The 24784-nt window shown below is 41.7% G+C and overlaps 1 protein-coding gene across 1 annotated transcript; it reads left to right on the top strand.

Moving 5' to 3' along the window:
- The first annotated feature begins 2329 nt into the window (after positions 1-2329).
- LOC102793274 (hormonally up-regulated neu tumor-associated kinase) lies at positions 2330-16880 on the top strand. Its single transcript, XM_087852243.1, has 11 exons — positions 2330-2587; positions 4299-4421; positions 4586-4755; positions 8557-8612; positions 8721-8859; positions 9023-9150; positions 12774-12909; positions 13467-13644; positions 13762-13845; positions 15419-15695; positions 15785-16880. Exons 1-11 carry the CDS (start codon positions 2330-2332, stop codon positions 16546-16548), a joined length of 2313 nt encoding a protein of 770 aa, XP_087708369.1. The 3' UTR covers positions 16549-16880.
- Positions 16881-24784: the final 7904 nt, after the last annotated feature.

Genomic DNA, 24784 nt, shown 5'->3' with positions numbered 1-24784 from the left:
GAAAAAAGTAATCAGTAACCAATTACTGATTACTTCCCCCAAAAAGTAATCCCGTTACTTTACTGATTACTTATTTCGAAAGTAATTAATTACTTAGTTACTTAGTTACTTTTTAAAAACACGATTTACAACCTGAATAGGTGATAAAGTGATAGATCTTTCAGCCCAATTCTACTTTTTCTTCATAATCCATCATACAAAATGTAATCAAATGGAAAAGTCTCTTTTTAAAACTTGTTTTATTAGTTTTAATCTTTTAACTTTATGCATCAAGCAAAAATTTAATTATGCAACATTCTCTGACTGGAAGAAATTAGTTTAACATTTAAACCTATTTTCTGCACATTCCAGCACATAAAATAAAATATTTTTTTGTGTATGTTTATACTCAGTCTTTCAAATAGATGCAAGTAAAACACAGCAGAAAATAAATAAAGTCAAAGACTAGCGGTCCTGTTGCTCTATTTTCACCTGTAAAGCAGGAGTGGCGTAGGCGGAGGGTTACCCTGGAGCAGGTGTGCTGCAGCGGTCAGTGGAAGAATCCGCGAGTTTCTCTGTGAATTTCCCATTACGTCGTAGCTACTCGGTGCTTGTTTAGGGTTTTTTCGCTGTAAAAAGAAGTTTTCTTCCCACGCACAACGGACACTAATGTTTTTGTCACTTTTTATGGAATCAAACTCAAAGTAAGGTCAGTACTTCCACGCTTTAAACGCTGCACGCTCATACTCTCTCCCGCACTCGATATATGATCCATTGTTGATCTGCACACAGCTGTTGTCACGAACGTCGCACTCGCTTACGTCACTGTCATGAGACATTCTCGCAAAAAAATCACAGTTTTAGTAACGCAGTAACGCAGCGTTCCTACGGGAAAGTAACGGTAATCTAATTACCGTTTTTGCAATAGTAATCCCTTACTTTACTCGTTACTTGAAAAAAGTAATCGGATTAACGCGTTACAAGTAAGGAGCTGACCCAATATAAAGCTCCTTCAGGTGACTGTTGTTGGGACTTGGTGCTGTATAAATAAAATCGAACTGAATTGAATTCACTAATGTATCAACTACTGTATGTGACAAGTATGTTGACACATGTTGCTGGATATTTTGGGGAACTGGGTTAGTTTGATTCTTGGCTTTAATTCAATTCAATTCAATTCAGTTTTATTTCTATTGCACCAAATCACAACAGCAGTCGCCTCAAGGTGCTTTATATTGTAAGATAAAAGCCCTGCAACAATACAGAGAAAACAGAGAAAACCCCAACAATCATTTGACCCCCTTATGAGCAAACACTTTGGTGACAGTGGGAAGATAAAACTTCCTTTTAATCGGAAGAAAACTCCAGCAGATCCAATCTCAGGCAGGGGCAGTCGCCTTAATAAGATGACTGATTTTTCATGTCTTATATTATTTGATATTAACAAAGCTTTGATAAGCTTAGCAGAGCCTAAAGACTGAGACCAAGAGAAAAAGCTAGCATAGCTCTAGCTAATCTACCTTGTAGCACTTCTAAAGCTTTCTAAATTCTGGCTCTAGCTTTGTATTTAGCATGTTAACACACAAAGAGTGTCTTCTCATTTAACTTTTAGCATCAGAACAGTTTCTCCAGATCTTTACAATCCATGAAAGAACTTGTGGAAACAAATTAAAACAAATTCTGGATCATCAGCTGAATTTTCAGCTAATAATGAATCTTTAGGCTTACAACACTTACAATGAATCCCCTGACCTTTTTGTACAGTTAACACAAATTTTTCTGTGTCTGAAGTGAAACCGAAATGGACTGAAGTAGAAAAAGAGCAGATCAAGAACGCTAACTAAGATCGTTTTAAACGGTTACTGTGTAACTGCGAGTATCCGTGTGTACCTTGGTGCAGGAGGGGGGGTAATTTAGGTGTAGAATGTCTTCCTCATCACTGGAGCTGACCTAAGAACACAACGGTTAATCATCCACTATCGGGCAGGGACAGGCAGAGTGAGAGAACAAGAGAGGAGCCGGGTGAACAGCTGAATGACACTTTGAGGCATTTGCGCTTGTTAAAAGGCAAAATAAAGAAAGAAGAAAAGAGGAGTCGTACATCCGACAGCTGGAACAAAAGGATATACTCACCCGAGAGTGGATAGCAGAAATCTGCATTTGAAGACGCCTCTTGCTGATTAAGGATTTGAGTTTTACTTCGTTTTTGCCTGCTGTGATTAAACTCCAGCATTGTGTGTCTGTTTGTGTGCATTTGTGTGTTAGCATGTCCGTTCTGTAAGGACTGTCCTGTTTTTGGACTCGATTGTGAGCAAAGGGGAGCCCACATGGGGCCCGGGCCTTGTCCGGGATGCCAGCTGCTGCGGTGAAGCCTGCTCTGGACATGGTTGCCGAGGGAGGGGGCGTAGGGGAGCGCGGTGTGTCCCAGTGGGAAGCCTCTGGGCTGGGCCGGCAGAGGCTGCCTCTGCCCTCCCTGAAGGTCCCCAGAGAGCTGCTGCGAAGCTTCCCCCACTCCAAACGGGTTGGATCCTACCTGGTGGGGAAAATGATCAACAAGGGCTCATTTGCCAAAGTGATGGAGGGGCTGCATATCAGCACGGGGGAAAAGGTCAGTGCTTTCTCTCCAATTTGACAATTAGAGAGCAGACATGAAGTGACATGTCACTGACTGGTGGGGTGGCACACTGGCAAAGAAAAAGATCACACACATACAAGATTATGATTACATGCTTACAACTAGTGCCTTGTAACTGATAATTATACACTCTTGGGTTTAAAGAACGTCGTAGTCTGTTATTATTCTTGCTATGTGCACAGAACTCAGTCAGATTCATCCATAACTGCTTATTTGATGACTATGAGGGGTTTTACAAGACAACATTTGCTCAGCAGATTTTAGAGGTCTGAAATGCATGTTTCTGTGCAATATGTCTGCCGTTAGTTCCTTTAAAAAGTGCAGACTGATGTTAGAATCGGCGCTCTTTCAGATGAACAAAAAACATGAATTTGCATGTTTGTAAGTACTCTGTGTCTTCCACATCCATCTGCACTCACTGTGCAGGCGAGACTGTGCACGTGTTTCATTCATGTGTTTGTGTGTGGTTGTGTGTATCCATAAGTGTAACTTTCACCGGTCACCGAGTTGCTGACCCTGGCAATGTACCTGACCTGGTTGCCTTAGCGATGGCCAAACTCATCTGGGGGGTTGTTGTTCCTCTTAACCCAGTTTACCCTCTGCAGGTAGATACTGTGTTAAGGTGAAAACTGTAAACCTGCAAGCATCCACTGCAGGGGGCCTTTGGATTTCTCTGGAAAAGTTTTGTTGACCGAAGCCAAAAGTTTTACATGTTTATGACACAGAAACTCGCGCATGCAGTAAGAATCTTAACTGCTATTTAAACCAACGGTGCTATGTGTCCAAGATGCCAAGATGCATCATTTTTTAATAAATAAAATATTTACTTTGTTTGTCTTTTCAGACTATTTTGGTTGTTTCGTTTTCAAATTTTCATTTTAGTTCACTTTCAAAAGTTTTTCTTTTTTATAAAAAGAAAGAGTGCAGGATATTGTTTCACTTAGTTGTGTTTTTTATTTTTGGGGAGGAGGGTGTTATTTTATTTCATTTTAATTAATTAATCCATTTTAAATGAAAATGTCCTTGTTTGCCACGATCGTTATTCTGAGGAAAAATAGCACAAATGCTGTTGTTACCAAATATTTAAATATTTTTTCTCATTTCCAACTCAGTGTTGTTGTTTCACCCTATTAAAGTAGTTTTATATGAGTCACAGTTTACAATAATCCTTATTAATCTTACACTGAGTCTACGTGTAGCTTTCCCTTCATTCTCCCTTTAGGCCAATTCTTTTCTGTTTGGCTGCTTCTTATACTGAACAGCAGGTGGGTGGAGCTGCAGTGCTCACAGACAGTTCCTGAGATCACCATATTAAGGATGTTCTCTCTCTGGCATCATACTAAGTGGCAAAAATCTAAACTCGAGCGTTCAGAGCAGTCCGTATCCTGAGCTTTTGAAGGGTTCATGACTATAGGCCGTTGGCTCAAACCTCTGGTTGAGTGGAGAAAATGCAGACACAAAAAGTGACAAAAGTACGCACCCTACTTCCTTAAATAAACCTCTGACATTTCAACTTAAGAGTGTTACATGTTGGTCATAATAAATATCAGGTTTTCTTACAGTCACCTGTGAACATTTTAATCTATTTTCTATATAAAGCAACGTGTCTTTGTGTAAATTTCTGTTGATTTCTGGCAAAAACAACAAAACAAAAGAATGTGCATGTGTGCATGTCTGTTCTCAGGTAGCCATTAAGGTGATAGACAAAAAAAAAGCACGGCAGGACTCCTATGTACAGAAGAACATGAAGAGGGAGCCTCGCATTCATCAGATGGTGCGACACCCTCATATTGTAGTTCTGCTGGAGGTAAAGACATGAAAAAATCACAACAACAACAACAAGTACATATTCACCCATCAACCATTAACATGCACAGCATCAGAAATACACATACATGAATCCAGAGACATATTTCTATTATTTTATTTTATATCTGCTGTGAACCACATATGAATAATCCTGTGCATCAGACGCTGGAGACTGAGAACAGTTACTACATGGTTATGGAGCTCTGTGCTGGAGGAGACCTGATGGACAGGATCTGTGAGAGGAAGAGGCTGGAGGAGCGGGAGGTGCGGCGCTACACCCGACAGATCCTCTCTGCTGTGGAACACCTGCACAAACACGGCATCGTGCACAGGTCACTACACACACACACACACACACACACACGACTTTAAGTCTCTCACCAAGTAAAACTGATGTCAAAGCAATACAACAGATGCTATTTAGAGCTTCTAAACATGCTGCAAATGGAATCTCTTTATACTAAAAAGCAAACGATGATGTAATGATGATGATACTAATGAAAATGATGATGATGATGAACAATCAGTAGCTTAGCTGGTGATAAAATAATGAAAAATCTCCTTCTCTCACTCTGACTGTGAACACAGTAGGTCCAGGTCACCTGCTGTATAAATATATATGCAAAACATGGAACAGGAACCTCCCTGTGATTAGGAAAATGATTGCACAAAATGTTTTCACATTCTACAACCATCAACAACAAACTGGTGTTGATCGCACAACGACTGCACAGGTCACCTACTGGGAGGCAACCTGTCTCTAAAGAACTGTCTAACTTGGAGTGACTGCAGTCACTCTCAGATAGGTTGGCACCAGTGTTGGTCAAGGTGCTTAAAAAAAGTACCCCCGTTACTTTACTGATTACTTATTTTCAAAAGTAATTAATTACTTAGTTACTTTTTAAAAACACGATTTACAACCTGAATAGGTGATAAAGTGATAGATCTTTCAGCCCAATTCTACTTTTTCTGCATAATCCATCATACAAAATGAAATCAAAAGTCTCTTTATAAAACTTGTTTTGTTAGTTTTAATCTTTTAACTTTATTCATCAAGCAAAAATTAAATTATCTGCAACATTCTCTGACTTGAATAAATTAGTTTAACATTTAAACCTATTTTCTTCACATTCCAGCACATAAAATAATTTTTTTTGTGTGTGTTTACACTCAGTGTTTCAAATAGATGCAAGTAAAACACAGCAGAAAATAAATAAAGTCAAAGACTAGCGGTCCTGTTGCTCTATTTTCACCTGTAAAGCAGGAGTGGGGTAGGCGGAGGGTTACCCTGGTGCAGGTGTGCAGCGGTCAGTGGAAGAATCCGCGAGTTTCTCTGTGAGTTTCCCATTACGTCGTAGCTACTCGGTGCTTGCTCGGAAGTTTAGGGTTTTTTTCGCTGTAAAAAGAAGTTTTCTTCCCACGCACAACGGACACTAATGTTTTTGTCACTTTTTATGGAATCAAACTCAAAGTAAGGTCAGTACTTCCACGCTTTAAACGCTGCACGCTCATACTCTCTCCCGCACTCGATATATGATCCACTGTTGATCTGCACACAGCTGTTGTCACGAACGTCGCGCTCGCTTACGTCACTGTCATGAGACATTCTTGCAAAAAAAATCACGGTTTTAGTAACGCAGTAACGCAGCGTTCCTACGGGAAAGTAACGGTAATCTAATTACCGTTTTTGCAATAGTAATCCCTTACTTTACTCTTTACTTGAAAAAAGTAATCAGATTACAGTTACGCGTTACAAGTAACGCGTTACTGCCCATCTCTGGTTGGCACAGGTTTGCAAATAACTGTTGCCTAATTTATAAATGCAGACAATTCCCAATATGTTCCCAATAACTTGCCTGTCTGCTCTTTACATTAGAGAACTCAGATCATCTGGTTGCCAGCTGGTTGTATTCTACTCTGTGCTCTACTCCCAATAAAAGCAAGGTTGCTGTACATGTACCTCATTTAGCATTTAAATCACAGTCCTGCAGCAACTGTGTATCTACTTGTGGAGGAAATTCTGAACTTCCCTTTCAGATTACTGAGTTTCTGGCTGGAATTTGAAATTCTGTGTAGATGGCAACAGGTTTGCAATGTTCACAGATTTATCACAGATTGGATGTAATCACTCAGTCACCTGATAGCAGACTGACGCTATCTTATGACCGTTTAATCAGTGTCTTGTCACACCGAAGCCACTTTAAGGATGGCAGCTGCCTGCAAGTGGTGTTAAACAGTTGTTGATGAGGGAGAGCCAGTCAGAGGAAAGTTGGTTTTAAAGGAGATAAAATGGCCTGTGTCAGGTGGACAGTGAACTGATGGGGCTGTATAAAGACCCATTATAGAATAAATATGGATTATTTTAAACTGTGAATCATGCAAAGCTACTCTAGTAGAGCCCGCCAATAAAATAAAGGGGGCGGAAATTACTGTAGTAAGTCCACCTTAACATTTTAACTCATACCTGGTGTTGTGCCCGACTCCAACTAAAGCTCAGAATCATAGAAAGAAAAGAAAAGAAAGCTTTTGGGCAACCAGCTGTGAGGCCACAGTGACCCCCAAACCTGATCCGATCACTTTTGAGTACATTTAGAATTTAGTGCCAAATTTGAATCTCAGATGACCTTTGACACGTGATCTCCTAAAGCATGTTTGATAGGCAAGTAGAAAATCCTACCAATCGAAAATTACTAAGAAAATATTCTCGTTGAGCCGATTAGTCAAAGATATTTATTTTTAAAAAGGTGGAAAAACAGAGAGAGAATTAAAAAACCAAAACAAAAAGTTGTTTATATGGTTCTAAGCTTTATGATTCATGCACACATCTTGAAAAAGCATGCATATACACACAGAAAGACGTTTGCAGGACATTAACAGCCTACAGAGGAGGAAGTGCTGGGCACAGCGCAGTGTGGGAGATGAGAGTTTTATTTTAGTGGTATTTAAGTACGTGTAGGTGTTAGAGACTCAATAGTCTCTCACACACACACTTGCAAAACAGCCGCACACATTATGCACAGCTCTGCGCTTTGGTTTAAGACCTTGGCTCCTCTGAAGGTGGGAATGTGATTACCAGGCAATGACCTCATCATCCTGCGCCGGCGCCATGATTCACACATCATCACAACATCATGGACTTCCTCTCTAATGAAGTCCCTCAACGACGTCGCTCTCAACCCTTCAATGGCACCTCTTTCTGTCACACACACCCACGCGCTCACCTACACGCACACGCTCGCTCACGCGCACACACACACTGCACCACAATGCCACACAGAGATGATTAAACTGGAAATAAATGGAAATTTTGCACTTAAACGCACCTCCTGCCACCCACGTTCAATAGGTTCACCGCATACATTTTCTCCTTTATGACAATGTCTGCTCTCGCTCTCTCTTGCTCTTTTTTTCTCTCTTTCCTCCTCTGCCTCTCTTTGAACTTGTCTCGGGTTGTGTGAGCAGGGTTTTCTGGATTTTTGGTTAGACGAAGGCAGATGAAAGGAGTGTGGCGGATTCCCAGGCTGTAGTTTATAGGGGCTCTCTCGCTCCTGACCGCAGATTTTCATTTAGCTCGGTAGTTTTAGTGCATTCAGTGTGGTCGGTGGTGAGGCTGGGGTACTTTCAGGGGAATGAAGCAACTTTTTCAGGTGAACAAAGATATGGTATTTTGGTAAAGAATAAGAGATAAGTCAGAAAAAGGTGACGTGAATTGATTTGAAAATCGAGTGCAGGTTTTTAAGTTTGGGCGAGTAGCTTCTTTTCTAAAACATAATCACCAGAGGAGATTATGCTGACAAAAACTCACTTTTTGAGGATTTTTTCCAAAAGCTTGAGCTCTACCCAAACCCAAATTTAGCGTTTGGGTTATTCCTTTTGCTTCTGTGGGTCCAGTCTGATCCCATCTCATCTGGTCATCTATAAATACACAGAAAAAGCTTAGTGTTGGAGTTCTGAGCAACCACCACAATGTCTGTCAAGTAAATTGCCGCAGAACACTCATCAGCACTGTGTGGAGAAAAATAACTAGAAATTCCTGTAGGATTAAGGACAGAGCCTTATAAAAATGCTACTATGAACCACATTCTTCCTTTGAGACCTAACCGATTCTTCTTTTCCTTCTCCCCTATTTTCAGAGATTTAAAGATCGAAAACTTCCTTCTGGATGAACACAACAATATAAAGATTGTGGGTATGTTTCGTCACTAACATACTGATTTCAATTATTTACGCTAAACTGTTTTAGCTGTCTAAAATTTCTGAAAAGAACTTTGCTGTAAGATGATGATTTCTCCCACAGACTTTGGCCTGAGTAACACCCTCAAGACTGACTCTTTATCTCTGGAGCTCCTCAGCACCCAGTGCGGAAGTCCAGCCTACGCCGCCCCGGAGCTCCTCGCTCACAGGAAGTATGGACCCAAAGTGGATGTGTGGTCCGTGTAAGTGCGAAAGTCTCAGTGTGTCTATCAGAGAAACTCTCTGCTTGGATATTGAACACATTTTTCTATAGTGTTGTAACAGATTATGTAATGATTTTCTCAGTATTTTTCATGTAAACGTGTCGACCGCCTCCTCACATTTTCCCGTTGTGTGTACCTACAGAGGCGTGAGCATGTTTGCAATGCTGACAGGAACTCTGCCCTTCACTGTTGAGCCGTTCAACATCAAACAGCTGCACCAGAAGATGGTCAACGGGGAGATCAGCAGCATCCCCGGTGACATCAGCAAAGGTACCTATCAGAGTGACCGAAACAAAGCTTCTATCATTACCGTATTTAACTCATAAACCAAAACTTTATTCACAATAGGACAGAAAAAAATGGGACGGGGTTACGTTTACCGCTGGTTAGCACCCCCTCGTCTTTTAACTACATAAATGTCTGGGAACGGAGGAGAGCTGCTGTTGGACTTGGACTAGGATTGTAGGCTCTGAGCAGTCCTGGGTCTTCTTTGCCATATTTTAGATTTCATAATGTGCTAAATATTCTCACCTGGATTGCAGACAGGTCAGTTCAGCGCCCGGGCTCTTACTACGAAGCCATGTTGTTGGCATAGATGCAGTATGTAGTTTAGTGTTGTCTGGCTGAAATATGCAAGTTTTTTTTCGTGAAAACAATGTCATCTGGATGCTCTTAAACCTGCATATATATCTGTCAGCATTGATCACGCCCAATCCCAGAGGCATTGATTGACATCCATATTATCAGAGTAGCTCAGTAGGTAGAGTGGTGGCCCCATGACCGGAAGGTCGGGGGTTCGATTCCCCTGAACAGCTACCCTGAGGTACCCCTGAGCAAGGTACCGTCCCTACACACTGCTCCCCGGGCGCCCAATGGCTGCCCACTGCTTCACTGAGTGAATGGGTTAAATGTAGAGAGAAATTTCCCCACGGGGATCAATAAAGTACACTTTCTTTCTTCTTTCTAACAAGCTAGATGACTCCTTTACTCATTGCACTAAGGTGTGCGCTGTCCATGATTTCCAAAAAAGAATTTCAAGTTTCAACAGGTTTCCACTTTGTCTTTGTCCATTCTAAATCTTTGCATGATAGAGATTTTACCTGCATTTATGGATGGCACGGTGAACTGTGTTAACAAACTTGATTTCCGGAAGTGTTGATGAGCCCGTGCATTGATGTCCAAGATAGATTCAATCCCATCTTTAATGCACCTGAGAAGCCCAAAGATCACAGCCATCCAGGACTAATTTTCAGACTTGCCCCTTGCGCACAGAGATTCCTCCAGATTTGCTGAATCTTTTGATGATGACATGTATGAGGAATTCAAAATCTTCACAGTTTCCAGTGAAATTGTTTTGAAACTGTTTCCCAATTTGCAGACACAGTTTTTTGCAGATTGGTGAACCTCTGCCACGATTATTGGGTTAAGTGTATCTCTGAAGTTGAGTCTTGGTGAATGAAGCAAATGAGAATAAGTGAGTAGACTTAGACATACCAAAGAAATGCCAGATTATATTATGAGCTGACGTAGCTGAAAGTGTTTATTCATTCTGAAACCAATATAAAAACAAGTCTACATGACGATGCTTATTAAACCTTTATGGAAGTCGTGTCTTTGCCTTTAGACGTGTCGTAGCATAATAAATCGGAGGAAAGAAACGTTTTACAAACTGCTTACCTCTACCACTTGTCCTCTGCCAAGTCCACAGCAGCCTCAGTGTCCTGTTTCTCTCTACTTTATTTTGGTCTCTCTCTTACACATAGTCCCGTCATTACGCTCAGTCATGGCGCCATGTCACCGCAAACAAACATAGCTCCTGTTACTGTGGGGAAAACCAGCACAGCTCCGAAGCTCTGAAACTGTGACAAGATCAGATTAGTGGCTGTACCGCTGCCATGGGCGGGCATCTGAGACACTCACATTAACTTTTAGACTTTATTCTGCCTCCTAATGGGGCTGTGTGCTTCTAGAGTTTTTAAATTATGCACGATACCGATTCTTTTTCTCTTCAGCCATGGTAATTCATGAACTTCATGATTTCGTAAAGACTGGCTCGTTACTTAGCTTATTTGCTTGTCTCGCTTGTTTCTGTGATATCCTTTAAATTATATATCTTTGCTTTCTAGGATTTTCTTTCTAGACTTCTCTACTTTCATCTTAAGTATATATTTTTTTCTTTCATTTCATACCAGTTTGCCCGTTTATGTGTTTGTTGTCTGGAGGAATGACGATTCGACAGGCTCACTGATTAAAATTCATCAATCGTTTGATCTGTTACAAACAAATTGAGTTGTCCCTGGCTGAGACAGGCGCTCTGGCTCTGAACCAAAAGCGAACTGATAGCAGTAAAGTGAACAGAGCAGTCTTGGCTGATGTGTCTTTGAATGTGGCAGCCATCCCGCTTCAACCCATATGCTCTTTTACACTGTGAAACGTATCTGGAATCCCCATCTGGACTCAAACTATCATCCATGCTTGGCTGCCACAGAACAGCTCTCTGTCACAGGCTGACAGGCTGAATTTGTTCTCCTGAAGGGAAACCCTGCCTCTCTCCTCGCTGTCTGATACAGTTTCACAAGTCACAAAGAGCGAGCCAATTAAGTCGTCAGTACTCTAAGTATGTATCACTTATAAGGTTGCAACAGCAGTGGAAAAGATGGTTCTCGGCCCTGGGCTCATCTGTGATGAGATGTTTATCAAACAGTAACCACAATCCTGCCTGTGATTAACGACCAGCTGATGCACACTGGCTACACAGGTCCTCTCATTTCTATGTCTATTTCTATGGGGCGATCGTGGCTCAAGAGTTGGGAGTTTGTCTTGTAATCGGAAGGCTGCCGGTTCGAGCCCCGGCTTGGACAGTCTCGGTCGTTGTGTCCTTGGGCAAGACACTTCACCCATTGCCTACTGGTGGTGGTCAGACGGCCCGGTTGCGCCAGTGTCCGGCAGCCTCGCCTCTGTCAGTGCACCCCAGGGTGGCTGTGGCTACAATGTAGCTTGCCCCAGGGTGGCTGTGGCTACAATGTAGCTTGCCAGTGTGTGAATGGGTGGATGACTGGTTGTGTAAAGCGCTTTGGGGTCCTTAGGGACTAGTAAAGCGCTATACAAATACAGGCCATTTACCATGTCTAATGCTGCTCTTTTCTCTTGACCACAAAGCAGAAAAAAGGACATTTTAACAGTTATCACCTCCTTCACGAGAATCTACCCATGACCTTCCTTTAACAGGTCTTTTAGTTCAGTTCATTGATCCACTAAATGTAACCTTGACTTGAATGGAATCACGTGGCAGACCTGCTGTCATATCTTGAACGATTGATCTACTGGACATTTTCAGAGTAAGGAGAGTGGATATACTGGACAAATCCATCCATCTATCCATCCATCTATCCATCCATCATCCATCTATCCATCCATCCATCTATCCATCCATCTATCCATCTATCCATCCATCCATCCATCTATCCATCCATCCATCCATCCATCTATCATCCATCTATCCATCCATCTATCCATCCATCCATCTATCCATCTATCATCCATCCATCCATCTATCTATCCATCTATCCATCCATCATCCATCTATCCATCCATCCATCCATCCATCTATCCATCTATCCATCTATCCATCCATCTATCCATCCATCCATCTATCCATCTATCCATCCATCCATCCATCCATCCATCTATCCATCTATCATCCATCCATCCATCCATCTATCTATCCATCTATCCATCCATCTATCCATCCATCCGTCCGTCCGTCCGTCCGTCTGTCTGATGCATTAATGGGAAGTTAGAAAATGCTTGTAAATTTCTTCGGCTTTCTGAAAATGGGCAATAAGAATTTAAACTCAACCAATCGCCTGTTTTAAAAAGATTCATCTTTGCAGGTGCCGTGTCATTTGTGTTGTCTCTCCTGGAGCCCGACCCAGCAAAGAGGCCCAGTGTTAGAGCTGCCATGGAGGAGAGATGGATAAATGAGGGCTATTCCAAAAAAGCTCTGCACACTCTCTCTCATAAAAACAGGTACAAACACACATTAACGCATATGGTGCACATCCAATTCATCAATATACACAAAAGACAATGGTAATGTGTTTGCAAAAAGTGGCACCCTTCTTGTAACAATTGAAATGATTTATACCATTATTATATTGTAACATAAGAATGTGCATCTGTTCCATGAGAGAAAGGAGGACACAAAGCCTCTCCTCAGGGTTCTGCAGCAAACATTACAGTGTGGGTAAAAGAACCAAGAGGGAAATCACTGCGTGTCTGAGAACAAAATGAACATTTTTGTGGTCTGCAGTGTAACAGCTTTGTGTATTATAGCACAACTAAAAAGCTTTTATCACTTTACGCAGAATGGAAATGCAATCATGTATGGCTCCTGCTGGAAATAATGCGTTTTCCGAAATCCGCAGGAATGATGCCACAGTCTGTGAGCAAGAGCCGTTGCAGCCCTGCTCCAAAAATCCTTCAGCTCCAAGTCTTTCTTTGCCACACAGGCCTGTTAGAGAAACTTCTTCTTCCTTCTATTTCTCATTTGTGAGCCTTTTCCAAAGCTTTCTCTTGTTTTCCAGGTTGTCTCCAGAGGATCTCAACTCGACCGTGCTAGAATACATGACAGAGACACTGGGATATTCCCTCTCTGAAATCATACACGTGGTCACAACCAACCGACCCTCGGCCCTCACGGCCTCCTATCACCTGCTGCTCAGCCGGCTCAACAGGAGCCAGAGAGGAGCCAAAGCCAGCAAGGTATTCCCGTTATAACACACAGATATACACACAAAGGCCTGAAAATATGAAACACAAAAAACCATCAGTGCAAGTGATATATTCATGGTTTGGCATCAACAATGATTAATTTGTCAGAAGCTAGAGAATAACGACTGGAGTCTTCCCAGCAAGAATACATGGAAAGAGAGGAATAACAGTGAATCCCAGACTCCACAACAGGTAATGCTGAGGTCGCCCATCTCACTACTATTATTACTCTCCCTGACATATTGGTTCAATCAACATTCAGATAAAGTTTTGATCCATTTTAAGTGATAAACTGAATTCGGGCCACTCATGTGTGCTTACAGTACAGAATAAAGGAACATATAAGTCAAAAACAGCCCACACAGAAAAACTGACCATGCATCTCATTCATTTGAGTCACATAGACTGTATATAACATTACCAGCTGGTTTGTGGACCCGTACTAAAGTCTAGAATTAGCATTAGAGGATCACATGCTAGCATATCTGCTAACACCAACAAGCTTGTTTAACAAGCTGCTTCTGTAAACCACACAGACACAAACAGCTGCTAATTGTTGCTACTTAAAACACAAAATGCAGCCTTTCTCTCACCATCTCTTTTGTACAGACTTCTTCTACAATTGGCTCTACACGGACACAGCAAGTCGAATTATATATTCAATTCAATTCAATTTTATTTATATAGCGCCAAATCACAACAAAAGTCGCCTCAAAGCGCTTCATGATACAGAGAAAAACCCAACAATCATATGACCCCCTATGAGCAAGCACTTTGGCGACAGTGGGAAGGAAAAACTCCCTTTTAACAGGAAGAAACCTCCGGCAGAACCAGGCTCAGGGAGGGGCGGGGCCATCTGCTGTGATTGGTTGGGGTGAGAGAAGGAAGACAGGATAAAGACATGCTGTGGAAGAGAGACAGAGATTAATAACAGATATGATTCAATGCAGAGAGGTCTGTTAACACATAGTGAGTGAGAAAGGTGACTGGAAAGCAAAAACTCAATGCATCATGGGAATCCCCCGGCAGCCTACGTCTATTGCAGCATAACTAAGGGAGGATTCAGGGTCACCTGGTCCAGCCCTAACTATATGCTTTAGCAAAAAGGAAAGTTTGAAGCCTAATCTTGAAAGTAGAGATAGTGTCTGTCTCCCGAATCCAAACTGGAAGCTGGTTCCACAGAAGAGGGGCCTGAAAACTGAAGGCTCTCCCTCCCATTCTACTTTTAAGTACTCTAGGAACAACAAGTAGGCCTGCAGAGGGAGAGCGAAGTGCTCTAATAGGGTGATATGGTGCTACAAGGTCATTAAGATAAGATGGGGCCTGATTATTTAAGACTTTGTATGTGAGGAGCAGGATTTTGAATTGAGTTCTGGATTTAACAGGAAGCCAATGAAGGGAAGCCAAAACAGGAACAACTTTTGTACAGACTTCTTCAACGATTGGCTCTACACGAACACAGCAGGTCAAAATATATATCCGTTGCATAATTGCACTAAAAACTCCAGAAAGGCACAAACAACACGCGTACAATCAAAATCAAAAATCAAAAACTGCAGAGTTGAAACCGGGCAGCAACCACCTGTCAATCAAAGTGTCCTAAATAATGCAATGCTTTTTGCATTGGCTTTAATTTGTTTTAGTGTTTAAGGCAACATTGTGGCACAAACTAGTGTCAGGTAATGTGTTTTAGTATCATACATGTATTGTTGGTTTTATATTCCTCTTTCATCATCCTGACAACCAATCACTGATCACCCTTCAGAATGAACCAACCAATGAAAAAAGCTTGAAGCAGCTGAGCAAACCTCTGAGGAACCAACAGGCGAGTGAATTTAAGAGCAGCAGAAAGAGGACTGAGCACCTGCACAGAGAGGGTGACGAGAATCGGTCACCTTCTCCTTCTCTACCCCAGCTTCCTCACTCTGCCTCTCTGTCCTCACCCCCTCATCTCCCCTCTCCTTCCCCTGCACCTCTGTCTGCAGAGGAGAGGCCTACTGATGAGGAGCCCTTAGATGCCAGAGAGACACTGTTTGCAGAAGGTGAGGAGGGCATTAAATACAAATGCTGCATGCAGTGACAGTATAATACAATGTCAACTATACTATACTTTTATCTCGTTGTATTCTAGTGACTGTTTTTGGAGACAGGGAACTCGTCCACCTTTCTCCTCCTAAAAACTCCACATCTCAACTCTGTGACTCCGCCCCTTGCCAAGTTCCCTTACCTGCGGAGCCAATCAGAGATAGTAGCACGTCGAGACCAGTCCGAAATACGCACCTGCTCAGGACTACTCAGTCAGACGGTGCTGCAGACCCCGGGTCAGACTGCTTCAAAGGCGCCCGACGCCAGGAAGATTCTCATCACCTGAGCATCAATGAGCGACTGGAGAAGCTGCAGACGTTTTATTCGTCCGAGAAGAACGGCACGTCTCCCAGGACGCTCCTGGACACTGACACGCGCACCACACACTCCTCAGACAGAGGCCACTTGGGTTCTGTTGAGGCGTCACAGACATCGCCCTCTTCCCCCCTTCCACTCCTCAACAACGTGGCGCTTAAAGATGGGCGGGGAAGGAAGATGACATGGGCAGGGCTGACCCGACCCGGGCCCCCGAGACTCCTCGTGAATGGGTCTAAACCTCCTGCTTTCCCCTCACAAAGACAACATACTCTGGTCTTCAAGAACCTCAGGCAGGAGAGGGGAAGGAGGAAAGAGCTGTCCGCAGCACGAGGAGAGAGAGTAGCAGGAGGGATCAATGGAGCCAAGAGGAACTCAATTCAGTTGCGCTCGTCTCTGCAGCGCCGCGTGACAGACCTGAACCTTCCACTGCTTTCTGCAGGCCTGCAGGGGAAACCCGACAGGAAGAGTCAGCTACACAGCATGGACTACTGACACAAAGATGACAGGATCTGATAGTATTTCAGGGACAGTAACTAAAGACGTATTCAGTAAATACTGGTGTCAGCAGAAATAATAGTGAGCGACAGTTATTTGGAACAGATTTAAATGGCAGCTACAGAAAAGTACAATCCTAAAGATATTACTTTCTCACTCTGCTGTTCTCTTTATGCCTTTTCTCACCAGCAGGGTCAGTGCTGCAGTGCCAAAGCTTTCAACTCTTAACAATAAGCTAGTCGTACAACTCCAGTGTCCATCAACAAGACGAGCACCTATCAAGCATGTTGTTCTTGAATTTCGACGTGCTGATGTCCACTGACACAAAGTCAAAGGCAGAATTCAAAATGATTGTTTGTATTCACTCTTCTGAAATAGATTTTTGTACTGACGGTGAAAGTAAAAGCAGTCCTTGATACTGGTTGATGTTTTTGTGTGCTTTCTTTTTCAAAGTTATTGTTGCCATAAGAAAAAAAAACTGTTACACAAAGAATACAAATACTTTTATTTATTTAGTTTGTGGTATGTGTCAGATGTACACTAAACAACTATCATGGTTAAAAGAAGTGATAATAGGAAAACATGATGATCATAACAAGAAACATATTATAAATCTCAAATTCATCTTTAACTCTTCTTACTCCATCTTCTGTCAGGTTGCGCTGTGTGCAGGCAGGAATGGTGGACCCAAAGTGCAGACTCCGGAGACAGAAAGTAACACAAAAAAGTAACAAAACTGAGTATCCAACATAAACTTAGACGGACAGACAGAACACACAGCAAAATGAGGGTAGATCGCGACACAGACACAGAGAAACAGAAGGCTTAAATACACAGAGGGAACAATCAGGGAATGAGTAACAGGAGGGAAACACAGCTGGGGCAAATCAGGCCTAACGAGACAAAGGAAGCACAACCAGACGCATTTACATGAGACATGGACTTTCAAAGTAAAACAGGAAACATAACACAGACTGAACTTACAGACACAGACTCACAGACAGGCACTACAGAGGGAACAGAGACGTGGGACCAGGGCAGACACAGACACTGACTGGACACGGGGATATAGCCGACAGGGGAGACAGCAACTAAGGATAACACAGAGACATAAACCAAAAGACAGAACTCTAACAAAGAAATCAAAGACTAGAAATTATAAATAATATAATAAACGCAAAAACCCTGGGTCAACGACCCAAGCATCCTAACATCGTCTTCCGATTATCCGGCCCCAGGTCGTGCTTTTTTTTTGACCAATGTCTCACTTGGTGAGAGAAATAAAAAAAATGTTTGTGAGCACAAACAAATATCAGTTTGTGACTATTTGATTGACGAATATCGTGCCAATCAAATAGTCAAGCTTGACAAGGGTAGTAGAAAAAAGCACAGGGGTAATACATTGTATATGCAAGTACATGTCTATTATTTTAATAAATTGCTAGTTGGTTCTTAGGCAACATTATAACATCATAACACATCATGCAAGTTTTGCGGTCATAAATTAGACGTTATTGCCATGAAATTAAATGCTATTATAAGGTGCTGTAAGTGCATAAAGACTACACATTTTAGTGTATTGTGATATCATGTTGCAACATAATGACATCATAATATCTGATCTAGATAAGAACCTTCAGGGGCCTACTGACGCAAAGATGAGAAGACTTTTTCGGTTGTTCGACTCCTGTATAGTCGGAGTTCACAGACAAACAGAAAGTTTCTGTATTATAGTAAAATTATAGGCACTAAGCACCCATATGATTTACACCCTGACTAGTATCGGCTGAGAGATGCTAAAGGTTACTGTGCTTTAAAATCATAAAATTTAAGATCTTACATGACACAAAATGTGAGAACATTAGCTGTTGTTCTGAATGCACCTTCATATGCAGAGGTATCATTAGGGCTGTATCGTCACTGATTTCTAGAATCAATTAGACTCTGATTCACAAGGTTCTGATTTGATCCACGAGTCGATTCGATTCAATTTGAATCTGAGAAATTTTGCCTCAGATAGTCAGAAACATTATAATTCTGATGATTTATCAGTACATATCCATATTTTTATATCTATAAAAAGAAAGCTGCCACTTGTGAGACTATCAGAGGTGTGAGCATCACAGCAGATGCCTGTGAAGGAGATTTTCCTGGCATGGCTTTTTATAGCAGATAACCTTAAAAATATTCTGCAGTAGAACAAAAACGGAAGAAAACCATGAACCAACATATAAACATTACCTGATGCTGCTTAAGTGAAGCAGAGCAACGTTACAAAGGTTTGATTAGAAACACAGCAAAGCATTTTTCAATTTTGCATCATTTTAAAAAGTTTACATTTCTTTAGTATTGAACAGCAGACATGAGAGTTTCTTCACGGAAGTCAGTTAAATTTAAGCAAGCAATAATGCAGAAAACAGATTTTTAGATGGGAAACTGTTCTTGAAGTACACTGAGGGGGGAGGGGGGTGCAGGAAGTGTGATTTTATCATGGTGGAAGCAAAACACCAAAAGTCAGAGGGAATTCATGGCGATGTTTATGTGAAGCGAAATCTGAAGCGCAGTTTGGATCGTCTTTGGCTGCTGGTTTAATCAACTTTGGTTGGAGAGTGATGAAACCTGCAGCTTCAGACTCGAGCACAAAAAAAGTCGTAAACACAAAGCGCGGACCCGCCGACGCATCAGAATCAGTGAGCTGTCGGCCCCGATGGCGTGTCCGTGTACCTGCCGTCGGGTGAGAAAGCGTCGGGTCCGCGCTTTGTGTTTACGTCTGATTACGTCTGACAACTGATTTAGCTGTTTAGTGGTTGTCGAAATTTAGTGAGGTTTAACCTGAGATTCTCGTGTTTCGGGCAAAAGAAATGTATATTTAAAAAGTCAGCAATGTTTTCTCCCCAAATCTCTGGCTTGTGCCACCTCCCCCCCCAAGTCTAGGATCTGCGGATCATTAAAATTCAGGACAAAGATGTAGAAGAATCTGGTTGCTGCTTGGTGGCTCTCAATAATTCAGGGACCGTCATCTGATACTTTTGTTTGCCAGTGTGTGTATTGGTGAGGTGGATGTTCTGTGTGTGCCCACTATGGACAGATTGAACCCACTGAGCTGGATACATTTCGAACTCCAGTTACCTCTCTGGCTACTTAACAGTGATATGAACCAGTAAGCTCTGATACTGTTATCAGACATGAGCACACATTCAAGCTATACAATAGTAGAGTAACAGTAAAGCTGCCAAGTAAAGTAAGCCTATGTAAATAAAGACATAACATTGGAAACAAAATATGTTATTTCAGTATAACTCTATACTGAAACTATATTAGCTCTTTGGATTAAATTAACATAAAAAGATCCATAATGCTTGTTTTGGATGCTGGAAATGTTGGTGTGAGTAAACAAGCATCGGTAACCCTCACCCGTTTACAAATGACTTCAGTCACACTGATTCTGAATAAACCATGCGCAGAACAATTTGGATGAACGTGGTATGGAAATTCAATTAAAAATGCATGCTGCACCTACAGATCCATAGCTGCTGGAACGTTGCATTTGCATGCATGCCACAGGAAATGTCATGTGATGAGCATTGTGCCATTAACAAAGGCTTTCAAAGGTGTTAGAGAACATAGAGTTCAAGCTCTACTGGCTTCATGCAGGAAAAGTTAGACTTTCCACAACCAGTGGTATAAAAGGGTCCATTTAGGTCAGAATGACATCCGAGGGTCAACGTGAAGCTCTGTGAGGTCTTTTTCCATTTGTTTGCGGCACTTCTGCACTAACTACACACACTTTCTGAAAGTGGAAAGGGAAATAGTAAAAGATCAGGATTATACATGCTTTATGGACAGCTGTAGGTCTGTGTGACATTTACATCTGTTGGATACGGTGGCCCTGAGAGGCCAAACAGACTGCAACTTAATAAAACACCAGCAATAAGAAAAACGCTGCAAAAGCACACAAAACACAACGGAAATAGGAAAAACGAAAACAGAAATAGGAAAAAACAGATTGCCAAAAGCCAAAAGGGAATTGTTTATGGGGAAACAATAACCCGACGGACCAGTTACAGGAACCAAAAACATGGTAGGTGTGTTTTATCAGGATTCATAAAATACTGATGATGGATTTTTAGGCTAATAGTTAGGCTAACACACTTACCTCTCATCTTTTCTTTCCTCACAAAACTAATAGATCCACAACACACTAGGGAAGTGTTTATGGGGAAACAATAACCCGACGGACCAGTTGCAGGAACCAAAATATGCTAAGAACTGCGCTGGGAGACACTTAAAAGAAGTGGAGGATCTATCAGTCTTGTGGGGAAAGAAGAGATGAGAGGTAAGTGTGTTAGCCTAACTATTAGCCTAAAAATCCATCATCAGTATTTTATGAATCATGATAAAACACACTTACCGTGTTTTGGGTTCCTGCAACTGGTCCGTCGGGTTATTGTCTCCCCAGAAACACTTCCCTTGTGCTTTTGGAAATCTGTTTTTTCCTATTTCTGTTTTCGTTTTTCCAATCTCCGTTGTGTTTCGTGTGCTTTTGCAGCGTTTATCTTATTGCTGGTGTTTTAGTAAGTTGCAGTCCGTTTGGCCTCTCAGGGCCACCGTATCCAACAGATGCTTACACACTGCTGATGAAGAAAGTGAGTACCCACATAAAGACGCTATTCAGCTGCTGTTCAGTGACATTTAAAGCTGTCTGTAAACACATCTGCAAGCACAGTCGTGAGAACAAGAACGTTTTCTCAGGACTCTGTACAGTCCCAAGAAAAGTAAAATCCATGATTCAATAACTTGTAGAACCACCTTTAGCAGCGATTGCTCAAAGTAAGCATTTTCTGTATGACTTAAGGAGGAAATTTGATCTACTCTGCTTTACAGTGTTGCTTCACTGAAGTTTTTGGGCCCTTAAGAGAGCTATGCATAAGGTCTGGACTTTGACTGAGACATTGATTGAGATCATGGTCCTGTTGTATTTCAGCCAAGCTTTTGCTGTTGGACTTCGTGGCTGACTCAAAAACTGCAAGCTGCCCAGATCCTGTGGCTGAAAAACACTCTACCACCGTGTCTGACAGCTGGTATTTGTGCTGATATGTTGAGTTAAAACGTGATGTTGTGTGTGATGGACAAACATCTCTACTTTGGCCTCATCTCTCAAAGGAAAATTGTTCCAGAGTCTTGTTGTTTGTTCAGTTGCAACTTTGCAATCCTGAGCCGTGCTGCCATGTTCTTTCTCCTGCCAACCAAGCTATACTTGTTCAGTCTTTTTCTTTTAACTTTAACCTTTAAAATGCTAACTGTAGAGTCTGAGATGCAGCTCCTGAGTTTTTAAAAAGCATTGCATAGTCTGACCTTGAAGTGAGTTTGCTGGGACGTCCACTCCTGGGAAGATCTGAGATGACACACACCTGAAGGCTATGGCCCATTTGGTAAGATGCTATAGAGATGGTTGCTTGTGGTCAAGGGCAGTTAGTCATGTGTGCTCATTTAGTTAAAATTGTTCAGACATCAAACATGCCTGGACTTGTCTCCCTGCAACTTCTTTTGACGTTTGCTGTTTTTAGTTAGTTAAATATTAGAGACACATTAGAAACAGCAGCCGTGAGCTTTCTGAACCCAGCAGATGTGTCCTAAATCTTTTTTTCACTCATCATTTCCCTCCAGTCTCCCTTCTTTCCTCATTTGTCTTTGTACCCATTTATAAAGTCATTGTAAGTTTCTCGTCTTAAATAGCATTTGTCCACACCGCCCTCTGCGGATCAGTGTCTTTGTCTTTACTAAATTGGTATGCAACAATGTGGTCTTGTTAGATTGCTTTTGATTGTGCACAAAACGTTGTCTCCGTGCAGACTAATCCTGAGGGAGAATCGTGTATTTAAAAGCTGCAGAAAAGAGCCCACAGAAAAACCCAATGTGCCCCGATTGTACTTGTAAGCTGAAGCCTTCGTGTCTGTGTATGTGTGTGCCTGCGTGCGCGTACGCTGTGAACGCATAATGCCACCGTCTACAGTCTATAGCTCAGTTCATCTGTTAACGGCTGATGAGAGACGTCCCCAGATGATCCCAGAACAAATGCAGGATTAAGAGCTGATACAAAACCCCAAATATGCTGCGTCTATGTACAATAGACAAGAATATTGTATCGCTATCATGCATGAAAGAGAAGAACTCAACCACTCAGCTACCCCCCCTCGAATATCATGATATGACACAGATTTTTAAATTGCTAGTAACGATGACACTGATATGGAAAATGCTAACTGGTGGTGACCTGGAGGCCACAGGGGTTACAGGTGCAGTGCTTATGGAATGAAATGGATGGTGTTACTCCATTAGCACTTCAATAGTCTTGGGTGTCTCTGAGCATAATCGCCGTGTCCATCACGGTGTTTGCGTGCGCGCCTGTGTGTGCCAGTCTGGGTAACCCTGTGTTCCGGCGTGTCTAGTTTCTAATGATGGTCATCCATAATTGAGACTCACCTCGCAGTGGAGGGCCGGGAACAGTCCAGGGTGGCGTGGTGGTTAACTGGGCTCCAGCTGCTCACTGTGAGCGTCCCTATATGAGTCACGGGGGGTCAGCGGTGCACAAAACGCCCAGCACCGCAGGGCAGCAACCTGAGCCCGGGGCAGTTTAATTGATGCCACCTCTGATTAACTGTCAGTTGGGCATCAACACCAGCTAATTCACTAAAGGACGTCCTGACCAGAGACGTTTTAACCTCGGCGCGTGGGAGCCGCCCTCAGCTTAAACACACGTTGACTTTCAAAGCGCGGTAGATCACTGTTTGTCCATGAAGCACATCAAAATCCTACAGTACAGCATTATAAAAGTTTAAGGTCAGGGATGGACGGACACCTTTAATATCTGCATGAATTGGGTTCAGTGAGAATCACTTCTGTCTTTTAACTTCTCTCTGCCATGTAAAGCTTCTCTTATCTTTCCTGCAATGAAAATAAAGGCTAATGAAATCTTTTTACTAAAGTTTCTCATCATCTACATAACAAAACATGACATGAAAAAAGCTTCCTCTCTAAAGGTCGTCATTTACATTTATATTCACTATACATTCAAACTTACTAACATTTTATCACATCTAAACCAATAAAAACAATATTTTAAGTGAACTGTTCATTATAAAATATTATTGGCACTCATAAACAGTAGAGGTGGGAATCACCATACATCCCATGATACGATATTATCACAATACTTAATGCACGATACGATATTATTGCAATTTTTTAAAAATATTTTGCGATATTCAGATTCTGTACATAAAGGTAAACTTTATCAATATTCATTTTCTCTAATATCAAAGTCTCACACTCACTCTTTCTCTCATTTCAGTTTGATTGTTGACAAACTGAACGGTTTGTATTACAGTCTAGTCCAACTTAACTGAATCAACCATCTGGTACAATTATAGCTATTCTGAACTATGCAGTTTATGAAAACTATGCAGCCCCTTCAGCAACTGAAGAATTTGAAAGTAAATTAAAACAAAATTTAATTTTACATTAAATAAAAAAGTTTTAAACTTAATTAAAATAAAACATGTCTTAAATTAAAATAAGTAAACTGTCACATTTGGACAGTGAAGGAATGTCAGGATTCTTGCTCAGAAAAAGGATCAACATGCTCTGAAGTCAGAGCACAAAAACCTTTTTTGTAACAAAATATCGATTTCTGCTGTCCCTGTATCCATACATTATTAGCAAACAAAATATCACCATACTACACAGTATCGATTTTTTCCCCCACCCCTAATAAACAGTAAGAGATGCCGCTACAGGTGCACAGTTTATGTCAACCTAGTAAAAGTCCATACATTTGTTTCTAATAAGCAGACAGTTAAAATTTGTCAGTTATCTGTTTTACATGTTCCTGGGTGGATTTGAGAACAATCAAGTGTGCAGTTGTAATTGTTACTCATTCATTAGCAAATATAATTAAAGACAAAGTTTTTTCCACCTGGTCCCACAGAAGCTGTGCTGTTTAATGGATTAGAGCTGATCTACGAAGCAGCCCCTGCTTCGTAGATCAGCTCAGTCTAAAATAATTCTTCACTGAAAATGATTTTAAATTTCATGGCTTCAGAAAGTGGCCCCAAGGACTCACGTTTTGACAATAGTAATAATGTGACTGGAAGACTGAGCACATGGATCAACCCAGCAGAAGTCCCCTGTGCTTTAGGATTAGCTTCAGGAAACTAAAGCTTCTTTCTTTGTA

Source organism: Neolamprologus brichardi, chromosome 15 (genome assembly GCF_056152115.1).
Source record: "Neolamprologus brichardi isolate AB-2024 chromosome 15, ASM5615211v1, whole genome shotgun sequence".
Classification (NCBI taxonomy): Eukaryota; Metazoa; Chordata; class Actinopteri; order Cichliformes; family Cichlidae; genus Neolamprologus; species Neolamprologus brichardi.
The sequence above is the reverse complement of the archived record's forward strand: the minus strand, read 5'-3'. Positions and strand labels throughout refer to the sequence as shown.